The sequence below is a fragment of the Danio rerio genome, chromosome 13, assembly GCF_052040795.2.
Source record: "Danio rerio strain M-AB ecotype USA chromosome 13, GRCz13ab, whole genome shotgun sequence".
NCBI lineage: Eukaryota > Metazoa > Chordata > Actinopteri > Cypriniformes > Danionidae > Danio > Danio rerio.
This window is the reverse complement of record NC_141033.1, coordinates 7,281,716-7,295,000: the sequence shown is the minus strand read 5'-3', so window position 1 is coordinate 7,295,000 and position 13,285 is coordinate 7,281,716. Positions and strand designations below refer to the sequence as shown.

Below are 13,285 nucleotides of genomic sequence, written 5' to 3'. Positions count from 1 at the left end.
GCTTTTGGAAGTGGTGTTAGTGAGGCCAGCAGGGGGCGCTCAACCTGTGGTCTTTGTGAGTCCTAGTGTCCCGGTAAAAGTGAAGGGGACACTATACTGTCAGTGGACGCCGTCTTTCGGGTGAGACGTTAAACCGAGGTCCTGACTCTCTGTGGTCATTAAAAATCCCATGGCACTTCTTGTGAAAGAGCAGGGGTGTAACTCCGGTGTCCTGGCCAAAGTCCCTTTATCGGCCCTTAGGATCATGGCCTCCCAATCATCCCCATCCACTGAATTGGCTCTATCACTGTGTCTTCACTCCACCAATAGCTGGTGTGTGGTGAGCGCACTGGCGCCGTTGTCCTGTGGCTGCTGTCGAATCATCCAAGTGGATGCTGCACACTGGTGGTGGTGTGGAGAGACCCCCCCTCATGATTGTGAAGCGCTTTGGGTGTATGGCCATACACAATAAATGCGCTATATAAATACACATTACATTTACATTACATAAAGTAAATTATCTAAATGTAACTATATATGTAAGGCATGCAGTAGCTCATACAGTTATAATTATAATGCATGTGCAAACATCACTCACATATTACTTGCTGCGTTTAAAGTGCGTAGAATTAATTACATTGAAACATAAATAACCAGGCTGATCTCACGAGAAAACGTAAGTATTTTACATTTTGCCAGTTTAGTGGCTAATTTGTACGAATTTGTACGAGTTCACTTGTACGAAATTGTACTATTTTAAAAAGGAGGCGTGGCACCCAACCCCACCCCTAAACCTAACTGTCATTGGGGGATGAGCAAATTGTACTAAATTGTACTACTGCAGTAGGTGACACTTTAATATGAGCATTAACGCCACATCTTGTACCGCCGCCACTCTAACGCCCCATTCACGCGGGGCTTCAGCGTCAACGCTTGACTGAAGGCGTGTCTGAAGTTGGGGCCGAAGCGATCGTCATAAAGCGTCAGCCAAAGAAATTCAGTGAGCAATAGGCCACTGTCTGAGCTGGTGTATTTGCATACAGCGATCTGATTGGCTGACACTTCCGTTGGCGCTTGAAAAGTTGAGCTAGTCCCAACTTCTGCAGCGAGCAACGCTTCTGAAGCGGTGCCGACAGATCCACAATGCAGTTCGGCAATGCCTGACGTCACCCATTCAAAGTGAATGGGAAGCTTTGACGCTGACGCCCTGTGTGAATGGGGCGTAAAGAAGTAAGAACGTGTTTTTAGGCATGACCGCAGTTTGTGAATATGCTGCCAGGGGGCACAAATGAACCGGATACGAACGGACAGAAATAGCCTATACTTTGTTACTTTTAAATGATGATAAGACTATTATCATTAAAAACTTTACAAGCATTATTATCATTGTAAACTTCTTTAGTGAAATGAGGATTCATTTTGGAAAGTAAAACAAAAAAAGACAAAATACATAATAAAAGACAACTAATATGAAAGTACAAACATACATACAAATAAGTAGGCATAAATAAATAAATAAATACTAAGTAAATAAATAAATAAAGCAGTGTGTTATTTTATGTACATAGGTTATTTTAAAGTGAAAATACAGTCAATAAATAAGCTTTTTCATTTACGTTTTAATTTACAGTTTTTATTTACATTTTTGTTGTTGATTATATTTGACTATCTCGCTTTGTCTCAATTGCTGTACATAAATAATACATTATTAATTAAATAGATCTAAATAATTATTAATTAAAAGACATTACCAGCGAAACACTTAGAAACAGTCTGATGCTATTTTTTTTATATTGGCTTATTATAATTTTAAAGAAAGCGGCAATGTGGACTATATTGTTTTAATTCTAGCCTATATTATTTTAATTCATTTCTTTTGTCTCTGTTACTTGCAGTTCAATGCACGTGCGCTGCACGAAATAAGAGAGAACAGGGCAATATTGATCTTTTTTATCATTAATATTTATTGTGAACAGTGTCTTGAAGATATTATAGTAGTAAGGTAGTAAGGTATTATGTACTGTCATCATGGCAAAGATAAAATAAATCAGTTATTAGAAATGAGTTATTAAAACCATTATGTTTAGAAATGTGTTGATAAATATTCTCTCTGTTAAACAGAAATTCTGACTTCAACTTGAATTAATGGGCGTTTTAAATTTGATTGCTCTTTGTGTTTAAAGGGAAGCTAAAATCAGTGCATCAGAAAGAATGCGAATTGGTGGCAACCCAGCAATGGCAACCCTGGAAGTAGTCGAACCTACTGATAAAGATAAAGGCATGTACACGTTTGAGATTGTGGATGCTGAGAAAACCCACACTCGTACCCTGGATCTTTCTGGACAACGTGAGTTGTTTGAATGTGTCACTTCTTAATATGAAGCTTAAGCTTTTTAAAGTTGCCAAAGGTAGCCTGATATGATTTGTTATTTGTTCTCCGATATCTGCATAGTATGTATGTGGCTTAAGTAAGAGAGAAAAATACTCCAGAAACTGTTTTAGAAGCACATTTTGAATCATAGATTTTATCTCTAAAAATCTGCAAATAAGCATTTTATATATCTTGTGATTCATGTTTTTTTTCACCCGTTTATTTATGCTTTAGAATTGTATTATGTGACCTTATTCTTTTAATCCTGAAAGGTTTGAAAAAAGTGACTTTTATTGATATTTTAATAGTTTAAAGTGATATATCGTTAGAGTTGGTGTTGTATATTATGGTACAAAAGCCTTGTAATTGACTGACAGTACATTTTGTGTTATTTTACAGACTTTTTTCCCTACAGTATATATTATTTTTGTAACACTTTACAATAAGGTTCATTAGTTAATGCATTTACTAACATGAACTAATCATAAACAACACATGTACAGCATTTATTAATCATAATTGAACATTTACTAATGTATTATTAACATTCAAGTCCATGCTTGTTAACATTAGTTAATGCACCATGAGTTAACATGAACTACAATGAACTACTGTATTTTCATTAACTAATGTTTAATAACATGAATAAATACTGTAGTAAATGTATTGTTCATTGTTTGTTCATGTTAGTAAATGCATTACTTAACATTACCTAATGAATCTTATTGTAAAGTGTGACCAATATTTTTTATACATTATAATATTTCAAACAACTAGAATGTTAATAAAACTCACTTTGTTAAACTATCGAGTTGAATTTTCAACATAACAAGTAGACAATGCAGATATCAAGTTCCTATAATGCAATTGGGAATCACAAAATACAAAACTATTAATTAACATGTACTTTTTACAGTGTAAGTTAGGAAGGTCTGATTGGACTATTATTGGCAAGGTTATGAATATGAATGAGCTCTGCTTTTACACTCTGGCAGCTTAACCCAGTGCCTGACACTCACGCGAACACTACATACACTGCATGATACTATCTAAAATACACAAGCGTAAAGTAATCATACTTAAGTCGTCAAAAATGATTTGACCAAATTGAGTAGATTCCTCATTGAATGGCAATCTTTTCAACTGAAGTTGTAGAGAGGTTTATTTTAGCTAGAAGGTGTAAGTTATATTCATGCTACTAAAAAAACCTAGTTTGCTCTTAAGTTGTAAAATATATGATAAATGAAAATAATATAAAAAAGGGACAGAGAGTGATGTATTGATAGTTGTGTTTTGTGTGTTTAACATATATGAAGCACAGACAGGATTTTATGTCAGCCTCTGTATAAACAGAGGAGTTCTTTAGAGTTTATTGAGCTGAGTGATTTGACACGATGCATAAACGTGCACTTATGTTAAGCAGTTTACATGTGTTTGATGCCTCATTACAAACATGAACTTGTGTCTGTTGCGTCATTACATACTGTACACATGCAGCAAATTTCACAATATATAAACTAACTAAAAAAAATTGTTTTAAACAGACTTAATGTCTCCTCAGGGAGGCATTGAATGAATTAATAATCCACATATCCTACATTTTGCATTTATTCAGTTATTAATATTCAACTATGCCTAGGCATATCCAGATTTTCATTCCATGGCACCTTTAATAACATTTGACCTTAAAATTGTCCTCTTTGTTGCTTCTGAATATAAATGATCCTTCTTGCTTAATAGTGAGAGTTAAGGTGGTAAAAAGTCACAGAAGGCTAAACAATGCCTATTTCGGCACAAAACAACCTTAAATAAACATTATGAGTGGAGAAATTTTAAAAGGTACAATGCCTTTTAAAGGCAGTATTGTAAAAACAACCCATTACTTTTGAGCTTAATTGAAAATCAAGTTATACAATTCAACAACAGCTCTAATGGTTTTCAAACAGTGTTGGGTGTAATTAGGTAGAAAGTAACAAGTTAATGTAATTAGATTACTTTTCGGCAGAAAAAAAGGTATAGTAAGGAATTACTTTTCTTTTTCAGGGAATTTAATTACAGTTACTTATGATGTACTTGTTTATACTGTACATAAATTTAACAGTCCTGGATAAATCAATTAAGAGAAGCAGAGTAGTTAATGTATTAAGTAGAATGAACATACATGAGAAACAATGAACTGAGTATGATAATAACGTCAATATATGGTATGTATGGCATCAGCTGCGTAATAGCATATGCTGAATAAGTTAGCAGTTCATTCCACTGTGGTGACAGCTAAAAAAAGGGACCAAGCCGAAAAGAAAATGAATAATATGCATGAAATAGTAGCCCTTTTCACACGGTGATACCAGTAAATAGCAGTAAGTAAAAAAAAAAGCGCTGTTCACACAGGCAAGAACCTTCCAGTATTTTTCCTAAAAAGACCATTCACACATCCATTCCAGAATATCGGTACATTCTGAGGGCATTAACCAAAAATGGCCTCTAAACGGCTGCGCTTGTATTAGTAAACATACAGTAAAAGGGCTCAGGCTTTTGTTGATGGTTTTATTTAAAGCTTTAGCATTCATAAAGCTGCTTTTGTCTCAGAGATATCCAAAGGCAGAAGCACTAACCGCAACTAAATGTTTACACATTTGACTACATTACAAATTCTGTAGATGGATAAGTATTGTGAACAACTTCGATGTTAAGATATGGAGGAACACTTTCACCTGTCGAGATGTACATTTGTTTGTGTGCTAGCACTCACCAGAGCACTTCTTCAAGTGCACGAGTGCCACGCAGCTGATCGCAGGGCTTGCAGGTAAACTTTTGGTGGTTTATCATAAGCATTTTAGCATTTTTCCACAGATTGCATTAATAATGAACATAGAAACATTATGTGCAGCTAGCAGCTAAATGTGACTGGAAAAATATTCAAGGCTTTTCATGAACAGCGCAGATGCGGATCCGTCTAAATGTTCTGATTGGCTAGAGTAGAAATTTCTCTTTCTGGAAAATTGGCAGAACTAATTTACCAGTATTTTCAAAAAGAGCCTGATCACACATGAACTCTTTCTGAAAAATTGCTGGTAATAATCTGGAAAAGTCTGTATGTGGGAAAGGGGCTATTAAGTCATTGCTTCGAAATGTTTTTGTTTTGATCATGTTTATTATTCTTAAATGTTAAAATCTTAAAATGTCCTGCTTGGCTCTGATTTTTGTCGTTGTCAAGCTTAATTTCTATTGTCTAAGTTGCGACAGTGTTGAGATTTTTATGTTTATTTTATGCATTTTGCATTCAATTATTAGTGTTTAAAGCTTATTGAGTAACTGAGCTACTTTTAAACTTAGTAATAGTAGTAAATTTAATTAAAATATTAATCAATTAGTAATTAGTAGGCCCACACAGAATCCATGTGCGCATAAATCTTAAAATTTGCACAGAATTTTAGCGCATCATTTAGTCTATTTTGTTTACTTGTGTAAATGTGTCAGTTTATATTTCTTCAGTTTTTTTTATTAATTTTAGTAATATTATTGACTGATATAAAAGTGGTCATCTGATTTATTTACAGCACAGTTTATAAACTAATATTTTCTCTCTTAGTAGATATTATTTGAGAGACTTGCCTTGTTTACCAAATAAGTAGATCTAGATCAGAGGTCTAAGGCTCTGGAGCCACACGTGGCTCTTTGACCAAAAATATGTGGCTCTCCAGCTGTCTCTCTTCAATAATATATTAAAGTTTAAAAATGTATAACTGTGACTAGAAATCAATTATCATTTCCTTTTGAAAGTACAATTCCAATTCCTATTTGTATTGTGTTTTCTACAGCAAAATAAATAAGAACTCAGTTTACAATAAAAGGACTTTTTAACCAATGCGCATATGTGATGCTGTGGTTTACTGTAAATCGTGACACTAATAAAGGGCTTACATTTCTATGGTAACCCCTTGTATGTAAATTCAAACAACATTCATTAGTGGCGATTGCAAAAAGAAAAATAAATGAATGAATTCCCTTTGTTCTTACATTGTGTTGCGTTATATTTGTTTATTCCTGAGTAGTGCATAAACATAAATAAAGTTTTTATTTATTAATAAATAAAGATTTTGTTATGTAAAAACCTCTAATGGCTCTTTTAAAAAATACATTTGATAAAAAAAAGTCAGAAATGGCTCTTAGTTAAAAAAAAAAAAAAAAAAAGGTTCCCGGCTCCTTATCTAGATGGATTTGCATTGTAGACATTAAATAAAAGTTACAAAGATATTAATTTAAGTTTCAAGATATTCAAATTTAAATCAAAATAAATTTAAAGATATCAAGATAAGTTTTAGTTATGATGCCCCAAACTAATTCTGCTTAAATCCACAGATTTGTTTTTTTTTTTTTATAAAATTCTCCACAAAAAATGTCAGCAGATTCTGTCTGGCTCTAGTAATTAATAATTGAAATAACTTTCCCAAGACTGTTTTCAAATCACCTCAAGAATCATGAATGAGAAACATCACATCAACGCAATATCACAGTGATGGAATGACATGACGGACTGTCATATTTGTAATTTTCTATCAACACACATAAGTTGTCATCTATAACACGTGTTCTGGCATTGATCCTGTGTGGATGTACTCAAAAAAGCACACACTGGGAGATCCAGGCATGAAAAAGAGCAGTTATAGTATCAAAGGTGCAGATACTGGCAGCGGTTTCAGTTAGTCAACAGACTGTTTGATGACAAACATAATCAAGGGCTGGCATCTGACAGGTCATGCGATTTGCCGAATGGTGACAGTAATGAGTATAGGGGAAGTAGAGCTATTTCCAGCAAAGCAGGAAAACAATGCTATTAAAATAATGAGGGCTGATTTTCCTTTTATGCTATGCCTCAGGGACAAAACGCAACGAACTGAAAGACAGTGAAATTTTTTTCTTTAAAAAAAAAATGTATTTGTGTTCTTAACTTTTATTTATTCGTTCATTCACTTTGTTTCCCCCATAGTCTACGACAACGCCTATGCAGAATTCCAGAGACTCAAGTAAGATATCTGGTTCCACCACATGGGTATCCACATCCTAAATGTTTTGAGATGCAAAGCATGTGAGCTGTGTGTCAGTGTTTGGGTAAAATATTAAGGTCTGCTAATGAACTCAACTATGCTATTCTTCTTTTGCCCTTCAGAGCGGAAGCATATGCTGAAAAGAGTGAGTATACTCAATCAGTACCAGCACTCTTGGGGGTCCTGCTTTGATATGTAATTAAATTCTCTTAAATTAACTTTGTGATGTTTTTTAATTGTCAGATCGTGGCAAAGTGGTTGGCGGTCTTCCTGATGTTGTGACTATCATGGAAAAGAAGGTTTGTTTCAGCCATGGCGTTTTGAATAATACATCACAAGCCACACAAAAATGATTTGTGATATAAGTTAGCACTATATTTATTTGTCTATCTGTATATGTGCGTTTGAAATATAAGAGTGTATTTATACAAAACTAATTTAATTTCATTCAGGATTTTAATGTATTTTATTTTTTTACATTTTTTTTTAAACTTTATATACAGTTTTTAGATCATAAAAATATATAAATCTATATAAAATTTAGAAAAAAATATGTAGAAAAAAAAACACATTTACTGGAATTGAATTAGTAACATTACATTAGTCTTCCTGATCATGAAAACGATTTGTTTCAGCCACAACATATATATATATATATATATATATATATATATATATATATATATATATATATATATATATATATATATATATATATATATATATATATATATATATATATATATATATATAATATCGTTATTTTCTATCTTCAAAGGTGTATTGAGTTATTTTGAGTTTATTTATTATTATTAATATTTAATATTTATGCAAAATATTACATTTTGTAGAAATTTTACAAATATTAATATTGATGTAATATTGAAATATTTGTTATTAATAATAATAATAATAATATATAATAATTTTAATAATAACTAGGCGAGGCAGTGGAGCAGTAGGTAGTGCTGTCACCTCAGCAAGAAGGTTGCTGGTTTGAACCTCGGCTCAGTTGGCGTTTCTGTGTGGAGTTTGCATGTTCTCCCTGCATTCGCGTGGGTTTCCTCCGGGTGGTCCGGTTTCCCCCACAGTCCAAAGACATGGGTAAAGGTGAATTGGGTAGGCTAAATTGTCCGTAGTGCATGAGTGTGTGTGTGAATGTGTGTGTGGATGTTTCCCAGAGATGGGTTGCGGCTGGAAGGGCATCCGCTGCATAAAAACTTGCTGGATAAGTTGGCGGTTCATTCCGCTGTGGCGACCCTGGATTAATAAAGAGACTAAGCCGACAAGAAAATGAATGAATGAATATTAATATAAAATTATTATTATTAATAATAATATTTTTGTTTAAACCTGTAAATTTGCTTGAATATACAGTTGAAGTCAGAATTATTCACCCCCGTGTTTATTTTTCCCCGGTTTTCTGTTTAACGGCAATGAATTTTTTTTTTATGAGTGAACTGTTTTGGGAAAGGTATGAGCTTTTGCAAGTGAGCTATAGTGTTGTGCTAAACTGTAACACTGTTTTGCCAGTTGATCTTAGAGTTTTTAAAATGTAATTTCTGTTTCAAGAAATGAGTCAAACCAATGGAGAAAAACTGTAATAAATACATCTTTTTAACATCTGTTTTGTTCAAATGCACCAAAATACATTACCCACATTCACTGAGAAATTCATAAAACATCCATTTTCCAAATGGCGTGCTCTCATTTATGCTGAGCACTCTATATTAACCTAGTTGTCAGTACATCTAAGGTTATGTTTCACCTGGAGTATTCCTTTCGGTGGTCCGCGGAGGGCTGTATAGCAGACGCATTAGTGATCAGTATTGCTGCAGGCAGTGGTGCTGCTGAGTGGCGTTCTGCAGCTCTTTCTCAGCTCTGGGAGTGTGTGCTGGAGGGCGTCATACTCCAGCGCTCTTCAGGATCCATGTCCATTGTCTTCAGCCTCTTAATCCATTGCTTGCAAGCAGCATGACGCCATTTCGGGGAATATTGTGTATTCTGCTTAGGAGAGGATATTGATGGGATTACGATTTTCCCGAATTGGTGATGCTGGTAATGTCCTGCATCCTTTTTTGTTGTTCTTGTTGTTGTTCAGATCAAACAAACATAGCAGGTCAGTCAACTCTCAGATCCATTAAAGTGAACTCATGTGTTAGAGAAGACCTTTCACATGACCAGCAGAGGTCATGGTGTACACTGTGGGTTTCCAGTCAGCTTTGTTGATATCCACTGGTGCGGGATATGTCATGTAAAATGAAAATCTGAAAGATCTGAATTTTCTTTGCTGGATTTCTTTATTTATGTGCACTCAGGGGAGGGTGGTGGGTCGGGGAAAGTTGCTTTGCAGTACTGTATGTGTGCTACAGCTTCTCACTGACAATATTTGTATCCTATTTATTCGGAAACGATACATAGTAGTACATTAAAGGTAATTACTATGGTTTCTAAAATAGGATACGTATAAATTAGTGAAGCGAAGCAGTGGCGCAGTAGGTAGTGCTGTCGCCTCACAGCAAGAAGGTTGCTGGGTTGAGCCTCGGCTCAGTTGGCGTTTCTGTGTGGAGTTTGCATGTTCTCTCTGCATTCGCGTGGGTTTCCTCCGGGTGCTCCGGTTTCCCCCACAGTCCAAAGACATGCGGTACAGGTGAATTGGGTAGGCTAAATTGTCCGTAGTTTATGAGTGTGTGAATGTGTGTGTGGATGTTTCCCAGAGATGGGTTGCGGCTGGAAGGGCATCCGCTGCGTAAAAACTTGCTGGATAAGTTGGCGGTTTATTCCGTTGTGGCGACCCCAGATTAATAAAGGGACTAAGCCGACAAGAAAATGAAATGAAATGAAATAAATTAGTGCTGTCAATCGATTAAAAAATAATTAATTCAATTCAATTCAATTCAATTCAGCTTTATTTGTAGAGCGCTTTTACAATGTAGATTGTGTCAAAGCAGCTTCACATAAATGGTCATAGTAACTGGAACAGTGTAGTTCAATTTTTAGTGTTTAAGGGTGCTTTCACACCTGTGAATCGATTCAGTTGTTCCGAAACAGAGATTACAATTGTTACATTGTTGCTCTTTGCTCTTGGAGCGGTTCGCTTTCACACTGCAAAGTTTCTAATCGGACCAAAAGAGCTAAAACAAGTCACGTGCGAGTAAACTCTCCTCACATTGGTCAGAGTGTCAGGGTTTATTTTGCAGCGTCCCGCTCAGCTGTCAGGAGAGGTGGTGGTTTGGTGGTGATTGACAGGGTGCGCGCGACGTGACGTGTCTGAGGAGAGACACGGTGGGGAGGGGTGAGAAGGGTGCGCGACGATGCCTATTTGAGGACTGGGAGAGAGACGCGAGATTACCGGGAGATCATCACTTGTTTGCGGGCATCCGGAGACTCGTGAAACTTCCCGCCCTACTCATAATTCTCTCTTCATATAGCCGTATGCCTATTACATATCCATAAAACACTGTGATATAACCGCGCTCGGATCGGATCGCTTTCTCACTGCAATCGAACCGCTCCAGGGTTCGTTTCAATCGAGCCGAGACCACCTTATTCAAGCGATCTCGGAGCGATTACTTTGGCGCGGAACAGAGCGCGATTGCCCTGTTCACATATGCCAATCGAACCGCGCTAACTGGGCAAACGAGATACGTTCCGAAACAAAAGTGTAGGTGTGAAAGCACCCTAAGTTCAGTTCAGTTCAGTTTAGCTCAGTTCAGTGTGATTTAAAATCATTTTTGCCCATATTGTTTGCAATTAATTGCGAATATTCACAATTAATTAACTGAAACTTGTGATTTTGGCTATCCGAATGTACAATGCAAATTAATGTAAACTCAAGACAAAGAAACAATTTAAATTCATGTGGATTAGAATTTTTGTTTAACTTGTAACACAGATTTATTCCTGTAAAAATCATACCCGCAATAAACCGTCAAGAACCTTAAACTGCTGGCTTGGAAGCCATATTTATATGAAATAAAAATTCATAAAGATTTATTAGAAATAAAAACACAGGCATTTGAATTGCAAAACAATCAATGCCAACAAAAAACAAAAATTATTTCCATGTTGGATTCTAAGTGGACTGCAAAAACAGTCCAAAATACTGGCATTTTGTGTGATTTAGATGTTTAGAGATAATCCTAAAGAGACCGTTGTTGTTTAATTTTATTGCTGATTCCTAATATGAAATTCAATAGTAAGCTTGGCAAGCAGTTTTGGAGAATTTGATGTTTCCCCGTTCAGACAGAATGCCTGAGCATACTGCTCGAGAGGTGTTTCAAAGATGGCTGCCGAGTGAAATTACTTGCCTTAAAGCAAAGAGCTTAGAATGACCAAGAGACGACACTAAATAGAAAGGTCCATTGCAACAGCAGCGCCCACCAACAGCCTTGGATTCTGCCATTTTGGAAAGCGGTCAGCTGTCCATTGGATCTTATTTTTTGTCGCGATGGCAAGCAGCTGCTTTGTTATTTATTTATTTATTTATTTAAAAAGCTGAGATACAACCTGCTAGATGACAATACAACACTTACTATCACAATCATCAGCACTTTTAATGGTTTATTTTACAGACTTATAATATGCTGTTGTTCTATTGTAATTTTCATTTCAAAATGGCCACCACGCCATCTAGTGGCTGTTTCCCAAATCGCACTAGAGTGCAGCCTCCTGCAGGGGTGTCAAACTCAATTCCTGGAGGGCCGAAGTCCTGCACAGTTTAGTTCCAACCCTGCTCCAACACACTTACCTGCAGGTTTCAAACAAGCCTGAAGGACTCAATTAGTTCGATCAGGTGTGTTTAATTAGGGTTGGAACTAAACTGTGCAGAGCTGCGGCCCTTTTAGAACTGAGTTTGACACCTGTGGCTTAAAGGGACTTTGGCAGACCATCTCTAAACATTTAACTCTAAACAACTTTGAGGGATACCAAAAAGCATGATTTAAATGTAAATAAAAAGATTCAATTATGGTCTCAAAATCTGCAGAAATCTAAATCTGAAAATCTAAAAACGCCTTTTATATAATATTAAAGTAATTATTCCTTTTTCTTTTTCTTTCTTTTTTTTTCTTTTTTTTGCTTCAGACTCTGAGTCTGACCTGCACTGTCTGCGGTGATCCCAAACCTCAGGTCAGCTGGTCTAAGAACGATCAAGAAGTAGAGCCCAGCGATCAGTACGTCATTGCCTTGGACTCTGGAAAGTTTGCCAGCCTCACTATCAAAGGGGTGTCCATGGAGGACTCTGGCAAGTACACCATGACCGTGCAAAACAGGTTCGGCGGTGAAACAGTGGACATCATCGTCAGCGTGTACAAACATGGAGACAAGATTCCAGACATCAAACCGACCCCTTCCTCCAAGAGGATCTTGCCTCCCACTGGCCCGATTGTAATTCCTACCACCAAAGCTGCCACCCCTACCCCTGCCCCTGCCGGGGGCAAGTCTCCAGCTCCTCCTCAAAGTAACAAATCCTCTGCCCCACCTCGTGGCATGAAGTCCCCCACTCCCCCCAGAAAGAAGTAACCTTACAACTCTTTCCACTTGTTTGCCCCCTACAGCACATTAATGTGCTGATTTGCAGTTCTATTAGGAAATATCAGTGTTTGCAAGACAGCGAAAGAAGTTTGGGCTTAGATTTTGGTTTAATGTATAAATAAATACTGCCTTTCCCCCATCATGAAACTCAAAACATGTCTTGTTTTTCTTTTGCTGTGAATCTAAAATATAGAGTGGGTTAATTATATGGCTGTAATTGAGGAAAGGTGAATGTGCGATGCTATCTCATGGCAATTTGTAACTTTTTGACTCGGTGACTAATCAAGTTCAAGTTTGATTTATTTATGTAGCACATTTACAAACGGCCGCCCAAAGTGCTTTACAGAGAAGA

At 36.2% G+C, this 13,285-nt stretch overlaps 1 protein-coding gene across 2 annotated transcripts in view; it reads left to right on the top strand.

Moving 5' to 3' along the window:
• The window catches only part of myom2b (myomesin 2b), an 89,531-nt gene extending 76,444 nt beyond the window's left edge, over positions 1-13,087 (top strand). For both annotated transcript variants that reach the window (XM_087278807.1, XM_087278806.1), the window contains 5 exons: positions 2,163-2,326; positions 7,341-7,377; positions 7,521-7,543; positions 7,642-7,697; positions 12,484-13,087. In XM_087278807.1, coding sequence (XP_087134933.1) covers positions 2,163-2,326; positions 7,341-7,377; positions 7,521-7,543; positions 7,642-7,697; positions 12,484-12,921 — 718 coding nt within the window. In that variant the 3' untranslated portion in view covers positions 12,922-13,087. The remainder of the gene's footprint in view (positions 1-2,162; positions 2,327-7,340; positions 7,378-7,520; positions 7,544-7,641; positions 7,698-12,483) is intronic.
• The last annotated feature ends 198 nt before the right edge of the window (positions 13,088-13,285 follow it).